A 25,545-nucleotide genomic window follows, 5' to 3' on the forward strand; every position below is an offset into this window, starting at 1 on the left:
GGCATGTCATGTATATTGACTGTGGTTTTATGTCAAATGCAATTTTGGAATATTCCGTTGACAAAAGACCAGCTGTTGGGTGTCAGCTCAGGTACCACAGCAACAATTACAAATTTTAATGTCTGACGATGCGAGGCAATTTTTAAAATGACTAAAATGTGATTTCAGCTTCTGGTACCATATCCATGATGAATTCTCCACCACATCATCACCCATTAATGTAATCTTGGTTCGAGGGACAGCTTCTCAAGAACTTCTCAAAACTGGGGGTACAACGGACGGCTGGCAAAATGCCCACACTGTCATCGGGAATCGGCCCGGAGGGTACAAGGTATTGATCGACGTAATAGTAATCCATTAAATTTTTTGATTGTGTACAGATTAGGCCTGGGCGATATGGGAAAAAAATGAAAAAAGTTATGGTCATTCGATCGTATTGAAAACAGCGCAAGACTGCCCAGCAATGGCACCACGTGGTGCCAAATTCTCCAACACAGTAACATACAACATAGTGATTTGCCTTGGTAGGAAAATCAAGATGTGCCAGTTTTTATGACTCGAGCGTATTCGCTGTCTCTGGAAATAGAGTACAGTCATTCGACAGTAACAGACATGTTATAAAACCCCTCGATACTGTTTGAAGTTAAATATTCATATGATATGTCTCCTATGTCTGTTAGATGCATCTCTACAATCTCACAAAAATATCTCACTCCAACAGCTCCAGTTTTCCTTCACTTGTCCTTTTGGTGGATCCACGGATGTGATGCTAGATGATGTCAAATTCGATAAGTGCGCAGAGGGAGACATCTCTGGCGCGTCTGAGCAGCTCTCTTGTCATTTCGAAAAAGACACCTGTTCCTGGTACCATGACTACAGCGCCAGTATCCTGTGGCAACGGGTCAAAGGGGGTTTTCAATACCACGAAGGCAACGGTTGGTATTATGAGCTATAATATTTTATTGCCACACAGACTTCAATTTGCACGCTTTCTCCCCTCACCAACAGGCACTTACATGCTCATTTCCAGCCAACGTGGCCTTAACATCTCATCTGCAGCCAGACTGGTCGGCTTCGCTGTAGGCCGAGTAATTTGCGTGAGCTTCCGCTACCACATTTTTGGCAACAGCATTGGTAAGCATCCCCTCCAAAATCTTTTATATGGAATCCTACTTAAAGTAGACCAGAAATAAATGGGCTTCAACTATATATCTTTCTCACCAGGTTCATTGAAGTTCATCGTGAGGCGACCTGGTCAAGTAGATGACCTTGTGTGGATACGAAGTGGTACTCAAGGAAACAAATGGAGATTTGCTGATCTTACCTTCTCCAGTGACGAACCAATACAGGTTATTCTTTTGTGCTTTTTTTATTTCATATTACAATCACAAGCCACAATAATAGACCAAATTCAAAGAGCTATAACAGCAGGCATACAGTGCGTCCACTTTGATGCTGCTGTAAAGAAAAAAATTATTTCCATTCTGTAGGACAAACAGGCTTATATAATTCTAATTTTACTTACCTGACTGCATCAATGAAAACTGAGCATACTGTTCTGTCTGCAAGTTGATGGATGATGAGGTTTCTCGCGGTTCTCCAGTTCATCATTGAAGCTGTAGTGGGTGGTGAGCAAGGCACCATCTCCATAGATGACATCATTGTGTCCAGTCGAGAGAATGGCTCATGTCCAGCCGAGCGCGAGTGCACCTTCCAGGGCTCATTCTGCGGTCTGCAGCCTGTTCCATCGGCCGACTTCAGCTGGAGTCGAATCAATGGGACATCCCAGCCTACCAACTCCTCAGGCCCTCAGACGGACCACACCTTGGAAACAGAGCATGGTTAGAAGCCCAGCACTAAATACAATTTTGCAAATAGCATAAGAACCAGCATCTCCATCACATCTATAGGGTGTTACCTCAGTGCTCAGTTATGGAAACACCCGCCTGGTTCCAGAGGCCAAATAGTAACTGCGCTGTTGGAGTCCACCCCTGCTCACGGTGAATGTTTAATGTTCTGGTACTACATGGAGGGAAAAGCTGTGGGCCAACTCAACGTTTACCTTCAGACCTCTGACACTCCTGTCAAGGTTTGGAGCCGAAGCGGCAATCAGGGAAGTCGCTGGAGGCATGGACGAGTCTCTCTACTTAGCCCCGATGTTCCTTATCAGGTAGGAATAGCAACCTTGGCCTTTTATTTTCTCAATTGCAGATGGGCAGGGAGTCCGTTTGTCAGTCCTGGGGCATTTTTTGTAACAGAAATAGTTCAAATTGTCATGTGAAACATGATTAAAAAGGGGCATTAGGGAGAAATTCAAGATTGCAAGATTGTCTGCTTCGTCAGGTGAAGTGAAGAGGTACTTGGTACCTGGGCACTTTTATACAAAAAAAAAAAAACGACAATCAGAAGTACAATTTGGTTTTTTTTTGCCCCTGTGTCATTGTTCGTCATTCTGGGTGCTTCTTTTATTGGCTACATTCAGTTCATCACCACTAAAAGCCTAGTGGAAGAGCGTGATGATTCTTTGATGCATGGCGCCAGTGGAGCGCAGCACGACCACCTGTCAAAGTGGTACAGTACTTGCCAACTGTGCACCTTCACTCCAATTTCTGGCCAATCAGAAAAACTATATGTCACACACATTCCAAAAATGTATTAGTCAGACTGCTGAATGTCAACATGTGCAATACGTGTGATAACTCAGGTGTATCGGTGATATAAAGGGAGACAGCTTTAGAATTAGAATTAGAATTAGAATTTGCCTGTGTCAGTTAATGAGGCCTTCTCAGCAATGTATTTGAACAGGGAATACGCAAATGCAATTCTACATTAATGATGAAGCCCAGAGAAGTAAAATGGAAAATAATTTAATGTAAGCATTTTTATTGTATTTTATTTTATTTTATCGTTTACTCTTCACATGCTGTGGAGAGCCTCCCCTGGTTGCATGTCCCTGCATACGATGTATATGGATTCATATTAGGATTTCTTTGGAGTGCAGTACAGAGCTGTTCAGAGTTCCCACATGGCACATATTGAGTAAAAGACAGGAAGTGTAACTGCCTTGCACTTTAGCCACTCGTCTCCTCCGTAAACAAACACAATGAAGCTCAGCCACTTTATAGGAGTACGACCCGAGTATATTTTACAACGAAGAGGTAGGTACCATGTCCGTAAAAACAGCTGTCAACGCTCCCTCACTGCTCACATAATGGACAATTCCTTGGCAACCGATTATTAGATGTCTTCCTATCTAGCTCCACCAAGCAACATTTTGCCAAAAAATGATTTGTGATCTTGGTAGGTGATATTTGAAGCAGTGACAGGTGACGGGAGAAGACGAGATATCGCCATTGATGACATGACCATTCAAAATGGGGCATGTCCTCCGGAAGGTCAGTGATGACATGCAAATGAGCAATTTACACAAGCACATCAGTAATGGTACACTAATGTGCTTATTTATTTTCTTTAGGTTTTTGTGACTTTGAAATGGACCTTTGCGGTTGGGTGAACAATGCTCCAGCAGAGTCCGGCATCAGCTGGGACTGGCTGTCTGGAACCACCGGGGGTCATTTTGTTCCAAAGAATGACCACACAACAATGTCTTCTCTTGGTAAGAGACAGATGTGCCCGTTAAAGGAAGTTTTTTGAAGGATGAAGTGTCCAATATATGTACTTATGCGAGAAAGAGAGAGAGAGGTTTTTATTTTTTTAAAGGTTTGTTTAAAAACATTCTCCTTGTTCTACTTGTGGCTTGAGGCCACTTTGTCTTTTATAGGCCCTTCGAGTCTGACAGAGAGGAAGTGGCTCGATTGGAGAGCGAGTGGATGGAGGCTGTAGACCAAGCCTGTCTTGAGTTCTGGCACCATGCTGAAGGCTGGATGAGTGACAGTAAGCCCATCCCGTGATTGCATGATACAATAACTCTGTATTCCTAATGAGTAGGGGTGTTACAGTAGACTGTAAATCATGGTTCAGTACGTACCGTGGTTTGAAGCAGATCTGGGCATCATCAGTCTAGTGAGTCCGTCAGTGAGATGCTGCCAGTATTTCAGGCCAGCCCAGTCCATCCGGGCCGTTGGGAACGGCCAAATGGCGTTAAGAATGGACTTACCGGTACTACGTCACATACAGGTGCCGCACAACCGATGCACAGCCAAATACTGAAAGAGAATGAACTAAATAAGTGTTTTACACCTTTCAGTCCCAAAGTACTCAATGATGTGTCCCGTATTGTTTTCACCAATCACCACGTTGTGCGTGTGTGTGTGTGTCTGTTTTTTTTTTTTTATTAGAATATATATTTTTTTTAATTTATTTGGCTGTGTGTCAGATTGTGGGGCGCCTATTTCTGTCGTGAAAATTACGTTCTCAATGCCGATTGGCTGCTGCCGATGAGGGACGTGGAGTTACATCCGTGTAATGCTGTTTTGAATGAGTTAACAAGTTTGAGGTTCTTTTTTTTTCCCAAATTCCTATCGCCAGCCATTATTGATACACACCAGAAGCTGAGCTCCGCTGTCTTTGTTTGCTGCATTTTTCCATGCTGCATTGATGTCCAAGTGTGATCCCATTTCAAATTAGTTACCAACGTTGGCATACTGCTAAAAGCACATATTCAGCCATGATATCTGCTAGCCATAGGTTGAGCTGCACCATATTTCTTTATAGAGTGTGTGTGACGCTGGAGCGAAACAAATTTACTTCTTTCATTAGATGATAAAAATGTCATAATTGTTAAATATCGCAATAACATCAGTATTCCTGTTGTCAATGTCTATATCGCGTTTTTCCAATATCATGCAGCCCTATTATATATGTATTTCAGAACCATCACATGTTACGCTGGCTGTATTTGTGAATGAGACTTCTGGCCTGCGTCGGATTTGGTCCACAAATGGCTTCACCAATTCCAGTTGGATCCAAGACAAGGTTGATTACAGTGCACTGGGATTTCACCAGGTAAGTCAGTTAAGCGGCAAAGCCTAAAATAATTTAGCGCAGCATTGTGCATGTACTTTTAACCTTTTAAAACAGATTATCCTGCAAGCCAGCAGTCCAAACTCAGATTCAAGCTTTTCCCTCGATGATGTCCACATCATCAGAAACAAGCCTTGTCATGATATTATGCCCACCACCACCCCGAAACCAGGCACCACGACCACCGCTACTCCAGACAATGGCGTGCACTGCACATTTGATCAAGGTGACAGGAACGGTTTTAGTGACTTTGCCATAGTAGAGTCCGCCATAAAAATCAGTTGAATCCAAAGTCATCTTTTGAACATAGGTCTGTGTAACTGGCTCCAAGAGGTCGATGATGATTTCAACTGGACCCTCAGTAGAGGACTGGAAGTGTCCGGCCCTTGGTACGGACCCCTGTACGATCATAGTATAGGGAATAACCAAGGTACATACAAGTAAACACATATTCTGTAATTTGTCATCAGTGAAACAAATGGAAATAATCTGTTTTCCTTCTTTTTGCATTCCCCAAGGATTTTATTTACTTGTTAATGGCTCAGGAGTCAGTGACAGTAAGAGAGCAAGCATCTCTGTTGCCGTCAGCCATTTGACGTCCCAAATCTGCGTTGGATTCTGGTATTACATGTTAGGGCCTTCGATATCCAACATTGATCTGCTGGTTGAGACAGTAAGTCGCCTTGTACAGCCATTGCAACTCTCGAAATGTGTGAATAAATATTTGTTTTCTGAAATAGAAATCCTCCAAAGCATTGGTTTGGACTCGCAGAGGGACGCAGAATCCGGAATGGATTAATGCTCAAGTAACCATCGACATGGACGAAATGATGCGGGTAGAGTTTTAGCTTAAGTGTGCACAATGTATTGACTGTGATGATTGTGTTCATCCATCTGTCCATCCACCCATACATTTATCCTGTGTCGGGTAGTGAGAAGCCCAGATTTCCCCTTCCCCAGCCACTTCATTTCGTTCTTCCCAGGGAATCTCAAGGCATTCCGACGCCAGCTGGGAGACATAATCTCTCCAGCGTGTCTTGGGTCATCCCCCGGGGCCTCTTCCCGGTGGGACGTGTCCCGAACACATCACCAGGGTGTAACCCTGATCAGATGACTGAGCCACCTCATCTGGCAGCACTCAATGCAGAGGATGAGCCGTTGGTCACCCTTTTTCTAAGGCAGAGCCCAGACACTAATTTTGGCCGCTTGTGTCATTTATGTTGTTCTTTCAGCCACGAGCCACAGCTCATGACCAGAGGTGAGAGTAGGAACATAAATCAAGAGCTTTGCCTTTCGGTTCTGCTCCACCACGATAGACCGATACAGGGTCCACAACTCCACATCACGGCAGGTGATGCCCCGATCCGCCTTTCGACTCTCCTTCCTCCAGTACCCCTGAATAGACCTTCTTAAGGGGGACCACCACCCTAGTCTGCCAATTCAGAGTAACAGTTTCTGATGTACATGCAATGTTGGAGAGACATGCCATCTAGGACTGCCCCACAACATCCAGAGCCTTTAGGAAATCTGGGTGGATCCCATCCACATTTGGGACCTTCCCACAGAAGAGCTTTTTAACCACCTCAATGACTTCAACCCCGGCGATAGGTGAGCCCTCCTCAGAGTACCCAGTCAGAGACCTCCAAAGCTGTGCTCCGCTTGGACAACCAGTACTCGTCTGCCTTCGGAGTCGCACTGCCCATAAAGCCTTTATAGGACTCCTTCAGCTTGACGTCATCCCTTATCGTAGATGTCCACCAGGGATGGGAATCTCTCGTCTGAGTATTCAATTGTCACCCTGCTTGGTGCCTTTACTCTCTAGACTGCTTTGTTTCTAGACTCCATTGTTCATCTGGGGGACTTCAACACACACATGGGCAATGACAGCGAGAACTGTAAGGGCCTGATTGGCAGGAACCTCGCTAATCACCGAACTTCATCCATCACCCCCCCAAGCCCAATCAGTACCTGAGCAGTGTTTCGTTTTTGAACTTCTCCTCTTGTTACAGATTGTTCATAATGAACACCACATTCATGACTGTGTCTACTAAAGACAAATAAATGAAACTGTTGTTTTCTCTTTACAGGTGATGTTCACTGGCCACAAAAACAGCAACAGTGAGGGCTTTATTGCGCTAGATGATGTCACAGTGAGCAATGGGGCCTGTGCGAAGCAAAGTATGTGGAGACTGCCTTTTCTCGAAAAATTGATTCGGAAGTGTAATTGCCTCACACTCTGTCACTGGTTAATCTACTACAGTCTATAAAACTACAACTAATAATATTGGAGCCATTTAAACCATTTAAACAACCTCTCATTGATGAATATGTGTACTTTTATGGGATGATAATTCACAGTGTTCCAATTCTCTACATCCTACATCCTAAATCTTGCCTGGCTCCAAAAAGAATATATCTACATATTTTTTAGAATCTTTCTTTGATAGGAGAATTTACTATTAGCAGTTCTATTTTAAATTAATTTAAATTAAATAGTTGCATTTCTTTTTACACAAAACATAAGCACTTGTATGTGATGCAGTTAGTTCCCTTATTGTCTATTTACCCTTATGCCACTTGTAATAAGCATGCAGAGACTCAGAATAGTCATTTATTTACATGAGATTTATTTTGTTTAATATCATTTTCAGGTGTCTGCGGATTTGATTCCGACTGGTGCGGCTTTGAGAATGTCGTCAGTCACATGGGTCGTTGGGGGCGCGAAAGAGGCACTAAGGACAATGTGGATCACACCTACGGAACAGTGATTGGTGAGTGGAGTCAATAAAGGCATAAAGGAGCAGGCATAGGCCGTCACCGCAATAAACAATAATCATAATCTGATAACATTTTTTTACAATTTCCACTAAGCGGTTCAGCAAGAGATAATAGGTTCTTTCCTTTAGGCTACTACATGACTGCACTCATGTCAAATTCTGAACAACCTGAGGTCGCTCAGCTGTTATCACCTGACTTCATTTCACCTGTGGAGATGTGTGTACGATTCTGGTGAGTTCAGGGCTGATGTGGTGCACCTGTAAGGGCTTTTCACACTGCATATAGCAAAGCGCAGTGTGCCGTTGACGAACCAATTCATTGTGTATTTTTGCTCAAACAGTATTGGGCGCAAAGCAATTGTCAGATGACGCAACTAATTGGAGAGATGGTGGTTTAGAGATTTTGGAGTGAAAAGACTCAAAGAGCTAGAGATTTTGGCAGTTTTGTGGGCTACATGCATAAAAAAATGGAGAAGCCTAAAGTACATAGACCTTGAAGCAGTCACTAAATAACTGGAGCCTGAATTCCCAGAGATCCTGCCGAAGCTTTAAAACCAGATGATCCTTTTTATTATTCCGGTCATCTCCTCCTGCTCTTTAGTAAAAGTAAAGCCAAGGATTTTCATTGTGAAGGTGAAACATCCATATTACCTTGCTACAGCCTTCTTCCTGTTCATACATGGGGGGTTAAAGGCACCCAGGAACTTCCTGTTTGGTTGCTTAGCAACCAGTGACAAATATTGCAACTGCCGTCCGCCCTGCGGCCTACATAATAGTGAATGCTGCGCCAAACAAATGCGGTGTGAAAGCCCCGTGACTTGCTGTTCCTTGGAAAAAAAGAATATAATTAGATATACACGTATGTCATATATTTAACCAGGTACCGGCTGCCTGCTGGGGCATCTAACACGCTGTCTGTCCATGTGTGGAGCGGGGTACTGGGTAAGACCCTTTGGCAGCGGTCTGGTGCTTCTTCTTCAAACTGGGAAGTGGCAGAGGTCACAGTGTCCTGGCCAACAAAGTTCAATGTAAGTACGTAGTATACATCTGCCCTTAGCACGTTCTCCATGTTGTTACGTGGGTTTACTCCAGGAACTCTGGATTTCTCCCACGCTCCAAGATCTTGTGACTTACTTGCCTATTTGAGCTGTAACGATACACTATTGAAAACAAAAATTGTGAGTTTTTGACATCCCAGAATGGTAACACGTCCCTTTCAAGTTTCAACTCCCATATTTTATTTTCATTTTATTTAAAAAAACAATGCATAGATTGAAGATATATTCTGCAATTTCTTCTGATATAGTCCCTTCCGTGGCTCCTTCCAAGACAGCCGCAGAATTTAAAGGAAATGAGAGGTACTGCTTCCAATGACCAAGATGCAAGATGGCTGTAGTCATGCCCATAACAGCATAAACTCCCATATCTGCACTTTTTTAATTAGTTATTATTTAATTAACTGCACACAACTGCAAAAATACCCCAAAAACGTGCATAGTTAAACCAAGATTTGCGCTGGGAAAGAAAAATAGGACCCTGAGTTCCAAATCAAATCACAATCACAACTTTACCGTTACAACTTTGTGCCTTTATAGTATCGGAAGTGTCCTACAATTGGTCGCCAACCATCACACAGGGTCTATCTTATCTCCCGTCCCAAAGTCAGCTGGGGTAGCGGTAGGATAAGCGTTATAGAAAATGAATACAACATAAACTGTCCTTTCTCCATTCTACACTTCCAAGGTGGTGTTTAGGGCATCCCACAAACCAGGCATTAATTCTGCTGTCCAACTCGATGATTTTTCTGTGACGAAAGGAGCTTGCTCTCCCACGGCCAACTGTGACTTCGAATCGGGACCGTGCAACTGGCTCAACGGGCTCACTGAAGACGGACACAGCTGGGTGTTGGCTAATGGGGGCTTTCAGGGTCCACCTTTAGACCACACCACTGAATCCCCTGAAGGTAGCTTCACTTTATTTACTAATGTCTTCAAACTTTGAGATGCACACAAAGAGCTCTGTTTTCCTGAATATTGTAAATCCTGCTCTTTGTAACGTTTACAAAAAATACAAATATTATTACATATCATTTTTCCACCCTTCATTTGTAGTACTGATATTGAATATTGAGTATCGGGTTGTCGGACAGAAACATCTAGTTGCTGATGTTACAAAAACCCGACAATGATAATAATCTTAGTCACGCTAAGTATTCCGATGTGTTACTCCCAATTTACTGTACATCCTGTGGTCACTTGCTTTCTGTCATGTCCCACATAAAATTATTGAGTGGGAGTGCCTGACAATCCAATCAAATGTTGTAAGCCACTGAATTTAGTCTTCACATTGCTGTGTAGGAGTGTTCTTGTTGAGCTCATCACCACACACCAGCACCAATGTGGTTCGCATGGCATCAGAATTGATCCAACTCAAAGATGTGCCATCATGCCTCACCGTGTGGTACTACATGGATAGCAGGTTAGTACAAAGCAAAACCCACTACCATTTTCACGTTTAGTTGTGTGTTGACATTTCCGAGGATGCACTTTATCTCACTTGTTTCCTTGTGGATTTCCTCAATCTGTGTTCACAAACACCTATTCTGGGTCAGAGTTCAGTACACGGAAAATAAAGTTGAACACACAAACACACACATGCGCGCAGGCCCCCCACGCTAAAAAAATCATTTACATTTTAAAAAGAAATCATGAGAATTGGACATAATTATTAGAGTTGAATTATCTGATCAAAATATTAATGATAAATACAGTGGTACGTGGGAATATGAGACTAATTTGTTCCGTAAACACGTTTGTGACTCAAAACTTGAAACAAATGGAACTTGAAATGAATGGAAATGATATTAATCCATTCCAGCCTACCAAAGAAGCTACCTTTTTTTTTTTTTTTATTATAATGAGGAAAAATAGGGCTCCATAATACATGTGTTGCTGCACCATTTGTGTTCAGTCGGTTGATTAAAGGGTTATAACACCACAGCATGGATTAGGGCTGCTCGGTTATGACAAAAATATTTATTGATATTATTTTAGTCATAATTGACATTACGATTATTCAAACAATTCTTTTTGGGGTTTTTTCTTTTTTTTATTAGCTGCCAAACAGAAAGAAAATAATGGAAACAATATTAAGACAAATCAAATTTATTTAATCTTAAAATTTAAAAAAAAAGGTGCAAATGTATAAATTTGAGTATGGATTCCTTGTATAAACAAACAATGCATTACAGTTTACATTACAGCCAAATGACAACTTGTAATTGAAAGCAGGGTTCCTCAACAAGTATGGAAATTAAATACGTAATACATTATGAATATCTATCTGTCTGAGCACAGCGACCCCGGAACGTTGCGCGTGCTCGTTCACTCAGGCCCACTGGAGGATGAGTTGATATTCCAGAGTAACAGCAACAGTGGACACCGTTGGAAGAGCTTCTCTCAAAGTTTAGAGCCGAGCAAACCTTTCCAGGTAGCCTGAACTGCACATTTAATAGCTGAACTACTTGCATTTGGTAACAATGCTGCAGATGATCTGTCACATTATGTTTAGTTGCTGATCGAAGCACAGACAAACAAAGGAGGCTTCATTGCCATCGATGACATCAGTCTCACACCCGGTCCTTGTCTAGGTACTCACTTAGTTGTTTTTTATCTACAACAGTACGTTCAAATATATTTTAAAGGAAAGTTAATTTGTTCTTACAGTGAATGAAACAATCCCGACGTTTGTGGGCTGCGCATTTGAAAACGATACGTGTGGCTGGCAAGACGTCAGCGTCGGCCAGGGTCAGTGGGAAAGAGGAAGGAATGCTTCCGGGAAGACTGGACCGACTGTTGACCACACGCTGGGAACAGAGCTTGGTGAGACCACTTCTGTTATTGCCTTTACTAAAAAGTGCAGGATTGTTTATTTTGGGGAACGATGGTTTGTCTTTAGGGGTATTACCTCAAAGTCCAATAACGTAAAAAAGGGACATATAAAGGAAAATACCAATAAATTTCAAATTAACCTTTTGTGCGCTGCCTATTTAATGTGTGTACGTCTTTGAGTGAGGCATTCGGAATTTTGCCAGATTGTTACATTACTGTGGTGGGGGGGATAATTTACAATCTTCTGGGCCCACTCGAAGGACTTAATTCACTTAAGGATTGCGTGGCTTTTGCGTGGTGCTAACTGGTGAAAATGGAGCAAACAGATAGCTTCTAATTCACAAAGCACATGAAATACAAAAATATGAATATAATGGTTGTCTACGAGTGCCGTGCAATTAATACATTAAACAGTTGCTCACTGAGGATTTGAATGAGCACAAGTGCTTTTGAAAATGGATAAATAGATGTCTCTTTTACCTCCTACCGTAGTAGCCTGGCCTTGCTAACATCAAATCCTTTGCCTTCCAGGCTGGTACGTGGCAGTGACCCCCGACAACGGGGATGACGTGAGCCCTGCTGCATTGCAGAGTCCCATCACAAAACAGGCCAGCGTTGCCTGCACACTTCATTTCTATTACAACATGTATGGTGAAGGTGAGTTACCGTGACGTGTGCTGTTTGATTCAACAAATTAGCTAGTTTTCTCTTCGCTTCACAATTGCTTGACATATAGACAGCTATCTGATTTGCATGTTGATTGCAACTCAACTGTAAATGTAGTGTGCACAGGAAATAAACAAACCCTCTTAGACAATGTAAAGTGTATTCCGTGTGCACTATGGCATCTCTACCCTTCTTCTTCAACCTTACCCTGTTTAAGAACAAAATCGGTCCAACTTGTGTATACTGTTGCAGAAATGGACGAGTTGAAGGTGCTGCTTGGTGAGAGTTCTCGCACCACTGTCCTGTGGTGGCAGTCAGGTGGCGATGCAGACGTGTGGCAACACGGTGAGGTGTCGCTCGGCAGAAAGCGGCAGGATTTCACCATCTTCTTTGAAGCCACCCGCGCGTTCCACAGGCCAGGCCACATTGCCGTTGATGACATTAATTTCACCGACTGCAAACTGCCAGGTAGAAGGATAGATGGGATTGATGCAGTGTGATTTGGAGACAAGATGGTCACTGTTCTTTCTTCTTTCTGTTCTATTTTGTATGTTTCTTACTTCCAGAGCCTCAACCTACGTGCCCCGAAAATATGTTTACTTGCGGTAATAACGCATGTGTGGAGAAGAACCAAGTGTGTGACTTCACAGATGACTGCGGTGATTGGACTGATGAGAGAAATTGTGGTGAGACGTCACAAATGCTTGTCATTGGCAGAAACAAATGAATGGAATTTTCCTTTTATTCAATGTGAAAAATGGAGGGAATTCAACACATATCAAGGCACCATTGTGGTTTGAAAAACATACATTTTGGATGGCACATGGTGCTTGTTAAAAAAAGGGTGTTTTGCGCCATTGTGGGCGTGAACACAGCCAACACTTCCAATTGCACTTCCATTTAGGCAATTGAAGCGCGCAAAGTTGGCCAGGGCGAGATCACCGCTGTGAAGTGTGCACTTGGAGTGTGCCTTTAACGCCAATTATTGTGTTTCGCATGTGACCCTACCGCAATAAATAGTCATGGCGAGGGTGGTGATTTTAAAAACAATAAGAATCACATAATAATCTTATACAGAAAAATTGCAGCGACGTGTCCCTTGGAATGCTCAACATTGCGCAAAGTTGTCAGCCAAATTTCCAAACACGCTAAACAAGGCTAGCACGGGCATGAAAATCAAGATGCGCCAATATTTATGATCAACTGCACCTGTGCTGTCTACGAATATAGAGACTTTATTTTGATTGCTAACAGCTTCTTTTCTCTGTTGGCTTTTCTGACTGCATACGTATGTCATGTCAGCTTTCTCCTCTGTCCCCTGATGATTAACTATAGAGCAACAAGGTGTGACAGAGCGCTGCAGCTTTGAAAAAGGCCTGTGTTCTTGGGCTGAAAGCCACTTGAACGAACCCGGAGCTAGATGGACCCGACGAAAAGGACAAGACGCTTGGCCTACTGATGGCCCCCCCCGGGATCACACCCTCAACAATGCTGCGGGTGACTGAAGAGATTGACACACAATAAACCTGTTTTGTTGACATGCGCGTCGTGAAATGTTTCCAATTTGTGGCCAACTGTCTTTCACGTTTCGAATGTTATTTTCTCAGGGCACTATATAACACCAGGGACTCACTTCACGGAGAAGGGCCAGATATTGGAGATTGTGTCCAAAACACTACTTGCTAGCTCAAACTGCACGGTGGGTCCAGTTGGAATTCATGTTCAATCGATATCGCCACAGAACAATACTACCAGCCATGGCAAAGAGGAAAAGTGTGATGATAACAATAGAATTGGCAATGCAACTTACTGTGACATAAAAAATGTCTTGTAATTCCGGACAAAATGAATGAAACTATCAATTTAATATACAGTAAATTACATGCACAAATGAATTATGTCAAGCTAAGGCAAATTTAAATACCATCTAGCAGAAGGTATATTGGCTAGTACATCATCAATGGATGAGTACTTTGTTTTATTGTACAGTGGTTAAAATCTGTGTATGAGTCACTTAACGACTGCACACTCAATAATGCTTTTATGACGACAAATTAATTCACTTTGCATTAAATTTTATGGAGCAAAATGATTTAGCCACAGTTTACAACTTTCTCTTGCATTTTTCAGTGTTTGTAATCCGACATTAAGCGGTAATAATGGAATTTGTGGATAAATGTGTGTCCATGTAGATCAGATTCTACTACTACAGCCTCCAAGACACCGCAGCAAAACTCACAGCGCATTCCAGGACGTTTCGCTCCGGAACCGACGACACCGTGCTGTGGTTCAGGATGCACACGCACAGTTACAACTGGAAAAGGGCACACGTAACCTTCTCCTCCTCTGTGAAGAGCAAGGTCAGATCATATTACCTGGATGTACACATTCGCACATATCATATTTGTGTTGACATTTCTTATGTCCACTTCTCTTGCCCAAGCATATAAAATAATATACCGTACATATCGTTGCTGTCCGGCGGACGTATTGTGAATTTTCGTTTTTTACCACCAATCCATACTAATGGTCCGTCCTCACTTTGTCTGTTATTTTTACAACAATTTTAGCCAATTTAAGGCAGCAAAATAGCGTGAACACAAATACACTGCTTATGTTTGAGAAGTGTTGTGGAGTTGTGGCAAAATACTTCCGTTTCCTCGTTCTGCGGAAGTTGTGTGGCGTTGTTGTCGCCTCTATTGATGTCTGGCTGTTTTTCTTTAGACAATAACGAGTGCAAATAGTAAAGTTTGCTGGATTAACTCATTCACTGCCAGTGCCGGTAAAATGAATGCATTTTTTTTTTTTTACTTCTTCACTTGATCGTGAACTTTGAAGTACTATGCTTTGTGTTTGTACCATCTTAATCAATGCCAGCTTTAAATTAGCGATTAAATGTAGTTTTTTTAGGTAGTATTATGTTGACGTGAGCGTGCAATAGCAATATATACAACTTGAATGAAATGGTGCCTGGAAACAAGCTGGCGTTTTTTTTTTACCTCCTGTAAAGTTGTCATTTTGACTGTAGGAGAATTCTGCCCGACTGAGATGTGCAGTTTATTTTTAGGCCAACAAGCTCTTCATCCATGTTAAAGCTGCTGCATTGACAATAAGAAAAATAATAATAATAATAATAATTACATGAGATGACCATAGAACTGGAACTAGAACTGACTGTGGAAAAACTCAATTTACTTTAAGCGCTGCTAAGTGAAGGATTAAATAGGTCAAGTAAATAAATGTGATGTTCCTCCCTAAGATTGTTTTCAGGTATGAGCGAGGCACTGGTGACGGAGGACATGTTGCACTGGATGACGTGTCCTTCTCCACGGAGTGTGCCTTCGACCCTGACAACAGCCCACTGCCTGACACCACACCTGTAACCCCCACTGCGCCCACCAGCCCATGTCAGGTAGGCTACATCAAATGGCCAAGACCAGACAAAGCATGTAATGTGTGTACATATATTTGTGCTTCTGTTTCCTTGCAGGAAGATGAGTTCTTTTGTTGGCGCTCAGCAGGGCAAATGTGCATTCTTTCCACATTAGAGTGTAATTATCATCCTGACTGCCCCCAGGGAGAGGATGAGGATGGCTGCGGTAGGCTTTATTCTCTTTTGTTTTGTTTGTTTTTTTAATGGTGAAATACAATGCCACAACATGAATGAGAAGTTGATTTTCACTCAGGAGGTTATTTTGGGTTTTTTTCATCCAGGTACATACACTTACCTTTAAAAATGGTAGAACAGTGAGACTAATTGTTTATTTCTGCTGCTGATTGAAAAAATTGGGATGAATATGAGGCAAGAGATCACATTTTACGTCCATGTATTTCCATCTGGATCGCATACGTGACTTTGATCAAGGTTCACCAACGTGGTGCTCGTGGGCATGTAGCCCTCAAGGACCACATGAGTGACCCGCTGACATATTCTAAAAATAGCTCACCGCGTATGGGACATTGTGATTTTCTAGTAATAGGATTTTTCATTTGAAAATGTAAACTGGCGAAGATTGCATACTGATATTTTTCCCTAATTATTGTGAGAAATCATTAACGTGATAGTGTATTTATAATAACATATTTATAACATTAGTAAAGATAATTTCAGAAAACGTGTTATTTCACAAGTTTGGATCAAACGGGTAGCCATTTGCATTATTTTTACCGAAGAGACTCTCAGTTTCAAAACGGTTGGTGACCCCTCGCTAAGAAGACTCTGAGGTTAATCCCTCAGTCTCTTCTTTAGTGGACAAACTGCATTCTCTATTGGGTTTAACTCTGGAGATTGCAACATAAAAAAACAGTAAAAATAATTTAACTGGCCTTCATATTGCAATTATTTTGGAGAGGAAAATATGACTCTACCGTGACAGGCTCCACCAAAGCACTTTGAATTTTCGCATCTCGACTTTTTGAAACCTAGTCACTTGGAAATTGAGGGAAATGCTGGAAAGTTATCAAAAATCCTAGCTATTCAGCCTCCATTTTAGCCAAATTACCAAATTTACACCATTTTTTTAAGAACAATAATAATACACTCCCAAAACGGTAAGCTATTTTTAGAAGAGGCCTGCTGGTGCCAGATGGCTGACACCTACGCTTAGAGTGACAGCCTCCTCCAAGGCACCTTGAATTTTGGCATCAAGTGTTTCAAGAGGCAAAATCACATATACCACCACACACCACGGGATATTGGCTCAGGATATAATTTGACACGTTACAAAATCGGGCCTAAGCTGACCTTAATGAAAAGGGAGGGAAAATGCTTAAATAGCCAACTGTCGATACAGTATGGGGTGTCAGACCTCAAAAAAGTGAATCACAGTCAGCTACTTTCTTGACAAACGGGAAAGAGCAGCTGCGTTGTTGTTGCCGAGCTTTGACTTTTGTTTGCCGTTGTTCTCGAAAAGCATATGACTCAGGTGCACGTCCTTGTCGTGTTCCTGGTAAGCTTGCTCACGCTGCGCCCTCGCACATTGCAGGTCCGTGCACGTTTGAGAGGGACCAGTGCGGATGGACAGACCTCAGCCAAGGGCGGAGGAGGTGGTATAGGCAGAAGGCCGGCGCCAGCGCTTGGCCGCCCACCGATCACACCACTCACACAGGTGGTCCCTCGTGTGGCGGGGAATTAAGAAACAACTTGTGACCTCACATGCTCTAAGTCAGAGGCTGACAGTGTTTTTTGGCTTCTCAGGCTTCTACATGAGTGTCAACTCAAGTCAGGCGTCGGTGCCAAGCGAGGCCCGACTCCAGAGCCCCCATCTTCCGCCCTCGTCACCCTACTGCCAGATTCTGTAGGTTCACTGTCATCCATATTGTTGTTAAATGTTTGTCTGACACACAGCTCAACATATTCCGCCCTGGCGAGTTGCTCAACCCCTCTTCCAGCTACCTTCACAAGTCCAACTCTCTAACTTCTTCCTTCCTTCGTTCCTCCACGCAGGTTTCACTTCCACATCAGCGCAGAGTGTGCTGGCTCGCTCAGAGTGCTGACGTGGCAAACCGGTGGAAGTGAAGCAATCCTGTGGTCACGCAGCCGCAACACTGTCAACCACTGGACCCCCGAATCACTCCCTCTGGGGCCTCACCTGCAACCTTATGAGGTGCCCAACCCATGAACATGGCTTCTTATTCTGCCAAATTGCATTGCATTCAAATATTGTGAATCATAAACACTGCATTCAAATATTGAATTATCTAAATGATATCACACATTCAAAAGACATCAGCATAACATAAGTTAGACCTGCACAGCCAAACAAGCTCCTATATAAACTACAGGTCTTTAACAAGATAATAGTTTTATGTAGCACTCCTTTAGATACTCAGAGATACTTTTAGAGAGCAAAAAGATTAATCGATGCAAATTTGGTAGTTATATTGACTAATGAAATGTTGATCATCGGATTTATTCATACAATAACAATAAGATTATTTTTCAGAAAGCGATTCCAATAAAAAATAATAAAAGTAAATACATAATCACGTTGTTTGTAATTATTCCACAGTTGAATTTTAAAAAGCAACTAGAATGCAAATAAATGAATAATAGTGATTTCGTGATTAATTATCCTTCCCATCTATTATCTAAGCCGCATCTCGCGGGTCACACAAAGACAAACAACCAGTCACAATCACACCGAGGGCCAATTTGGATAATAATGGATTATAAAACAGCCAATAATGACTGCTAATACATAATTTATAAACATGTTTACATTTATTTATTTAATAAAACATATTTTTAATTTTTTTTGTTCTTTTTGACACATTTCATAAAGTGTATTTTATTCTGATTATAATTAGCGTACTCAAGAGCTCTTCCCATTATTTGCCCCTCTTTTGGAGCTAAAAATAAGGTAATATTAGGAACAATCCCCACTATGATGCAGAGTAGTGTGATCATTATCATTAAGTTAACTTTGTTTCTCTGACCCTCATTTTTCCTATGTGAGCGAGAAAGCAGTCAAATTGTGACTTCCACAATGTGAACATTTGACGTATATTTTTCTATGAATTTCATGATACAGTTTAATATGCAACCGTCAAATCAACTCATCATCACGTTTTCTCAGGTTATATTTAGTAGCTGGAATGATGGCACTCAAGAAGATGCTGCCGATGCCGCTGATGCTTGCATTGTTGCTGTGGATGACGTCTCCTTTCTCAACTGCGACCAATCCTTCCATCCCCCAGGTGAATGACGTTTGGGAGCTGTGAGTCCTCATCTTGAAACAAGCAGGTGGAGTCTTGACTCTTTGTTTTTTTTTTTTGTGTGTGGTTTTTTTTCCACAGCCCTCTCCGCTTTCGGTTGCGCTTTTGAAGACGGCCTTTGCATTTGGACGCAAGCGGCCGATGACCAGCTGAACTGGCTCAGTGGGTCGGGTCCAACAGATACACCCAACACCGGGCCTGCGGGGGACCACACGACTGGAAGAGGTTATTTTGACACGATATTAACCATGAATGTTCTTTTACATACTTGTAAAAATTATCCAAATTATCCAACCATCTATCTTAAAGATTTGCGTATAGTGGAAGTAACACCATATATGGTTGCTTATGCACTTCATTGTTGTTGTTGTCATCGTTGTTGTTGTTGTTGTACCACAGGGAAGTACATCTACACAGAGAGCTCCCTTCCAAGTGCAAAAAATAATGTTGCCCAGCTCAAGTCTGCGCTGCTACCCCCTGCAGTTCAACAGGGATACTGTCTCATGTTCTGGTACCACATGTTTGGAGCCACCGTTGGGTCTTTGCGAGTGTTCCTATTGCGAGCTGAGTCAATGGAAAAAACACTGGTATGTTTTGCTAATTTGAAATTTTCTCTATTGCTGCACCACGGTTTTGAGGTTTGGGGTTCTAATTTGCATGTTCTTCCTATGCTTGCGAGGATTTCTTTTGGCACGATATGTTTTACAACCCATTTCCAGTGAAGTTGGAACTTTGTGTAATGAATTGCATGATTATCCTCGTCAACTTACATGCAATTAAATACACTACAAAGACAAAACATTTAAAGTTCCAACTAATGAATGTTCTTGGTTTGTTTTTTTTTTCAAATCTTTTCTCATTCTGAATTTGATGTCTACAACATATTTGAAAAAAGAAGTAACAGCATAGGAAAGTTGAGGAATTCTCAAAATCATTCCACAGTTGAACGTGTTCATTGAAAACAGGTGAGTGTCATTATTTGGTAAAAAATGAGCATCCCCGAAAGGCTCGGTTGTTCATAATCAAGGATTCAGCGAGACTCATCACTTTGTGAACAATTGTGTGAGCAAACAGTCCAAAAGTTTATGAATAAGGATTAGCATTCTACAAGAAATTTGAGCATTTCATCATCTATGTTCCATATTATCGTCAACTGATCAATAGAATGTGGAGAAATATCTGCATAAAAACAGCAAGGCCAAAAAGCAACCTTGAATGCATGTGACCTTCGATTTCTGAGTGGAAACTGCCATCATTGTGTAAAGTATATTGTCAATTCACAGTTTGTCGCTACATCCATAAATGCACTCTACCATTGAGTGCTGTGGTCTGATGAGTCCACTTTTCACATTTTTGGAAATCATGGACATCCCGTCCTCCGGGTCCAAGTGGGAAAAGGACCAACCAGATTGTTTCAGTGCAAAGTTCAAAAGAGTGACGGCAGTGTGTTAGTGCCCATGGCAAGGGTAAAATGCATATTTTTTTGAAGGCACCATAAATGTAATGCAAAAGTACATAACGGGTTTTAGCGTAACATAAACTATCATCCAACATCTTTCGCATGGACTCCCTCGCTTATTTCAGCAAGACAATGCCAAGCCACTTTTCTACAAGTGTTACAACAGCGTAGAAAAGAATGCGAGTATGAGACTCGGCTGCCAGAATTCCAGACCTGTCTCCCATTGGAAATGTGTGGCCACCGAGACCCCGGACTGTTGGACAACTACATTCACGCAAGAATGGGAAAGAATTCGACCGCCAAACTGTCAACAAATTTGTGTGCTCAGTTCCAAAACACTATTGAGTGTTTGGAAAGGAAAAGTGATGCAACAGAATGGTAAATGTGCCCCTATCCCAGTTTTTTTTTTTTTTTTGCAAAATGTTGCAGGCATCAAATTCCAAATGCAAAAATAAAAGTATCAGTTTGAACAGTAAATATCTTAACATTGTGTATTTAATTGAATGTAGGTAGAAGATGATTTGCAAATCATTATATTCTGTATACTTTATTGGAATTGTGGTTTGCACATTACATATAACAAATCTCAGCTTTTATTTGTTGAGTTGCACGACTTCCCTTTACTGCGGTGCAGATTGAGAAATATCCAGAGCTCTCCCATCGACTTTCTCTGTGTTTTGCTTTTATCACGGTTGTGAAACAGCCGGGTTACAAAAGAGCTGCGATTTGTGCTCTGTGCAGTTTCGGTGCATACTATGGTGTTGCACAAATCTCTCCTCACATCCTCATTGCATGGAGTGACTCAGCCTTCTGTCTTTCCTGTAGGTGTGGCAAAAATCAGGAAACCAAGGGGACAAGTGGTGGCTGGCGCAAAGTCACGTGACCCTGCAACGGGTCCACCAGGTGATCGTGGAGGCGAGCGTGGGAGGCGAGGCAGGCGACATCGCAGTCGATGACATCTCGCTCATCGCTGGAGCATGCCCCGCCTCTGGTGATGTTTTTACCAATTCCTTCAATGTTTTGGATGTCGTTTTTTAATTACTGCTGCTTCTTAAGTAGAGAATGCATCAATGAAGTCATTCAATAAATTGAGTGTACGGCGTAGGAGCTATATAACATACGTAGTTTTGTCGCGGTTTAAACTGCACTGTACGAGTTACAGTGCAAAGTTATTATATAGACCAAGGTCACCCATCCACCTTCTATTCTACAGGTCCTTAATTAAGTACATACATGCACTTTATTTCATTTACATATATGTAAAAGTACGCATAAATGTCTTTTGTAGATTTGTGTGATTTCGAAGAAGGAAGCTGCAACTGGCAACAGCAGAGCGGCGATGACGCCGACTGGAGCCGACAGTCAGGTGCCACGCCAAACCCCAACACGGGCCCTGACAGCGACCACACCACCAACACGCCTGTGGGGCACTACTACTACCTACCCTCCTCCCGCCAAGACATCCCTGGTCAGACTGCTGCAATGTTGTCACCTGTGTACCCCCCAGGTGAGTGAGTCATTCAGGCTTGGCTCAAAAGCATGGAGATTAAATTCTGGCCAACAAGTGCTTTTCCCTCTTTTAGGAAAAGGAGCTTGTGTCCAGCTGTGGTACCACATGTACGGCAGAGGTGTTGGCACGCTGAACGTTTATCAGCAGACCGAAGATGGGGTGCGAGCTTTGATTTTCTCTCAGTCGGGAGGCCAACGCAGCCTGTGGAGGTTTGCCCAAGCTGCGCTTCTGCCCTGTGTTCAACCGTACAGGGTGAGTCACATCCTAAATCTATCAAACAAGGAGATTTTTCCACATTTTATTTTGTTGAACTTCAAATTGCTTGACTGAATTGCCGATGATTGTGTTTTATCGGTTCACCGCTGTGAAGTAATAGACTCACCGGAAACACTCCGTTCATAGATCAGTTCCTTGTTCTCTTCGCAGACTCACAGGAAGACTCAGACTAACTGATTGGATCGGTTTACTGACTGGAGTATGAAGACTCAGATGATTACATTGTACCGGTTCAGTGACTCGAGTTAGCGGACTCATACCAACACTGCCGACTCAAATGATTCCGTTGTATCGGTTAACTGGCTTGAGTTTACGGACTCATTGGAAACACCCTGCGGACTCAGATACTTGAGTTTACTGTCTTCCTTTACATTTCAGCTTGTGATCGAGGGCATAAAGGCCGGTCCCACCCAAGAAGGTGACGTGGCCTTTGATGACGTCTTCGTGTCGGATGCCAAGTGTCCCCCACATGACACCTGCGACTTTGAGCTCAACATGTGCAGCTGGAGCAACGTTGGTGGAGGAGTGGACCAGGATGACTGGCTCCGTGGCAGTGGAGCCTCCCCAAACATCAATATGGGACCTGATGTGGATCACACCACAAACATGCCGCATGGTTGGTCGCACAGAGACATTTTAGGTGCATATTACACAGCACGCGTTAATACGTTGACCTTATTCCCTCAGGCTACTATCTCTACGTGGACAGCTCGGTAGGAGAGAGGGGTGACACCTCCTTCCTAATTAGTGACATGCTCCAACCAGCCACCAGAGGGCACTGTCTTACGTTCTGGTACCACATGTTTGGCCCTGATGTTGGGACCCTTCGAGTCTATGTTAATGACAAGTAGGCATGCCTTCAGAAGAGCCTTTACTATTACCGTATTTATATTCGTAATGGATTTGAATTGTTGTTTCATAGAAAAACACAAAACAGTGGTCACGAGGTGGGTGTTCAGAAGTGGGTCGAGATTGGAGACAAGGGAGAAAAGTGGCTCAAGGCCAGTGTGTTTGTTGAGCACGACGATGAATTCTGGGTAATTATTGAACTTTGTTTTTTGTTACTACACTTCACTGGGTATGCTGCAGACACTTGATGGAATAAAATTTTAATTGACACTGAATGGTTTGGAGCTCACGTGGTGGACTGTCTGAGTTTCGGAACTATATATTACCTTTTTTAATTGTATTACTTTCTAAAGATAACAAATACAGTGGTGCCTTGAGAGATGACTGAGCAGTTCACGAAGGACAACTGTAATTTTTTCGCAATGGTCTGTCCTGTCTGTCTTGCTTACTGTCTTAGTCGGTCGGGTTTGAAATAATCATACAATATGCGGCAGCACTAACTTCCACAGATGAAGTGATCATTGAGTGTATATTCACAAACAACAGAAAGGGTGTTCTACTAAAATAATTGTGTTATTTTGTGTTCCAGTTTGTGTTTGTGTATCAGAGGGGGGAGGTCGCAGGTGGAAATGTTGCCCTCGATGACATTACCATTTTCCATGGACCCTGCCTCTCCAAGCCCATCGTTGATGAAGGACCAGGTAACATTATATATACAGTTACTACTCTGAAAACTAGACTATCCTGGAAATGTTTTTTTTATTTCTGCAATTCAACTTGAAAGGTTAATTTGACATAGCATATAAAAGAATAATATGCAAATCAATATATTTCAATTTTTTATTTCTTGGGATTTTGCTGATCAAGTCTTGCAGCTTAGAAAAACTCAAAAAGAATATGACATAAGCGTCCATCCATCCATTATCTGAGGCTGCTTGGAACTATCCCAGCTGTCTTCGGGCAGGAGGCGGGGTACACCCTGAACTGGTTACCAGCCAATCGCAGGTTACACAAAGACAAACAACCATCTGTTCTCAAACTCATACCTAGGGACAAATTAGAGTGCCCAACAACGTACCATGCGTGTCTATGGAATGTGGGAGGAAACCCGAGTACCCAGAGAAAACCCACACAGGCACAGGGAGAACACGCAAACTCCACACAGGAAGGCTGGGCCCGGAATTGAACCCTGCACCTCTGCGTTGTGAGGCCATCGTGCTAACCGGTTGCCCACCGTGCGGACACTTACATATAGTCAATGTAAAAGTTATCTTAATTAAAAAAATGTGAGGCCTTCAAAATGAAACTTTTGGGGCCCCTTTTGCTTGAATAACTTCCTTCAACTGGCGTGGCATGGATGCTACCAGTTTGTAGCATCTCTCAGCGGTTATGGAAGACCAGTATGCTTCAAGTGCGACCTTTAGCTCTTGTTTAGCGTTTCATCTTTTCCCGTACAGTTTTCTCTTTCTAACAACCCACAGATTTTCTTTGGGTTTCAGGTCAGGTATATATTTATATGTGTATTTACTTATTTAGGGGTGTTCTCTTTGTGCAGATATGTTGTCTGTGGGCGTGGCCGTGGGTCTGACTCTCCTTGCTGGAGTCATCATTGTGATCTTCCTCCTTAGACCACACTGGAAGCGCTGTGCAAAGTATGGCTTATTCCTGCACATGAATATATGTATATCATCGCTGTCTGTCAGAAACCTCGTATGTCGAAATATGGTAATTTTTTTTTCCCACAAATCAATACTTATGGTCTGTCCCCACTGTAATTTTTGCGCAAAAATACAAACAGCCACTGTTGAACGCAACTTGCGCTTGAGAAGTGTTGCAAAACTACTTCAAACTGTGTAGTGTAATTATCGCCTCTATTTAACGTTTGGGGTGAAAATAATGTTTGCTAGATTAAGTTGGCTTGGTTGTTTAAAATTGAGCCCTGTGATGCTTCGTAGCAGAAGGACGATCGTGTGTCACAAAGGTAAGTCTGCGTTAATGCATCCACTTATGTTTGATTTTGTTACTCAAAAAAGCTGGCTTTTTTTTCTGTAAAGTTGTCATTTTAATAGTACGAGGAGTGCGCCTGACAGCAATGATTTCTAAAAACATGCACACTCTCTACCTCAATAACGTTTAGTTTTTCTGGTGCAGTTCATCTGTGACGAGAAATAATGAGCTCAGTCAGAACTCCATGTTTGACCTCTTTGACTGCCGGATAGATGTAAGTGATTTGATGAGAATTGTTCGGCTTCCGTGAAGCAAAGCACAAAAATGGTCAAAAATAAATGTGTGTTTCCTTACAGGGCACAGAGCATGGAAGTGTATCTGACATTACCTTCTTTAACAAGTTGTACGATGGCTCTTCAAGTAAAACCAACACAGATTCATCATGTGCCTAGCATCACCATAACATTATTT

At 42.4% G+C, this 25,545-nt stretch overlaps 1 protein-coding gene across 1 annotated transcript; it reads left to right on the forward strand.

The window, feature by feature from the left end:
* On the forward strand, positions 1–25,545 carry LOC148325867 (MAM and LDL-receptor class A domain-containing protein 1). Its single transcript, XM_088311416.1, has 48 exons — positions 1–91; positions 169–331; positions 722–935; positions 1,009–1,134; positions 1,225–1,349; positions 1,604–1,841; positions 1,911–2,170; positions 3,305–3,395; positions 3,476–3,616; positions 3,763–3,894; positions 4,832–4,965; positions 5,041–5,209; positions 5,294–5,413; positions 5,502–5,656; positions 5,724–5,819; positions 7,071–7,161; positions 7,635–7,754; positions 7,890–7,992; positions 8,641–8,788; positions 9,504–9,723; positions 10,118–10,238; positions 11,117–11,249; positions 11,331–11,409; positions 11,486–11,641; positions 12,182–12,307; positions 12,569–12,784; positions 12,883–13,002; positions 13,661–13,813; positions 13,924–14,015; positions 14,509–14,676; positions 15,576–15,728; positions 15,807–15,915; positions 17,302–17,424; positions 17,514–17,613; positions 17,763–17,922; positions 18,895–19,015; positions 19,115–19,258; positions 19,433–19,620; positions 21,318–21,483; positions 21,781–21,999; positions 22,076–22,254; positions 22,657–22,894; positions 22,966–23,125; positions 23,201–23,315; positions 23,717–23,828; positions 24,683–24,779; positions 25,279–25,348; positions 25,431–25,545. Exons 1-48 carry the CDS (start codon positions 9–11, stop codon positions 25,524–25,526), a joined length of 6,843 nt encoding a protein of 2,280 aa, XP_088167542.1. The 5' UTR covers positions 1–8; the 3' UTR covers positions 25,527–25,545.

The sequence above is a fragment of the Idiotropiscis lumnitzeri genome, chromosome 12 (genome assembly GCF_059441095.1).
Source record: "Idiotropiscis lumnitzeri isolate Australia: NSW breed Sydney's pygmy pipehorse chromosome 12, RoL_Ilum_1.0, whole genome shotgun sequence".
Lineage (NCBI taxonomy): Eukaryota > Metazoa > Chordata > Actinopteri > Syngnathiformes > Syngnathidae > Idiotropiscis > Idiotropiscis lumnitzeri.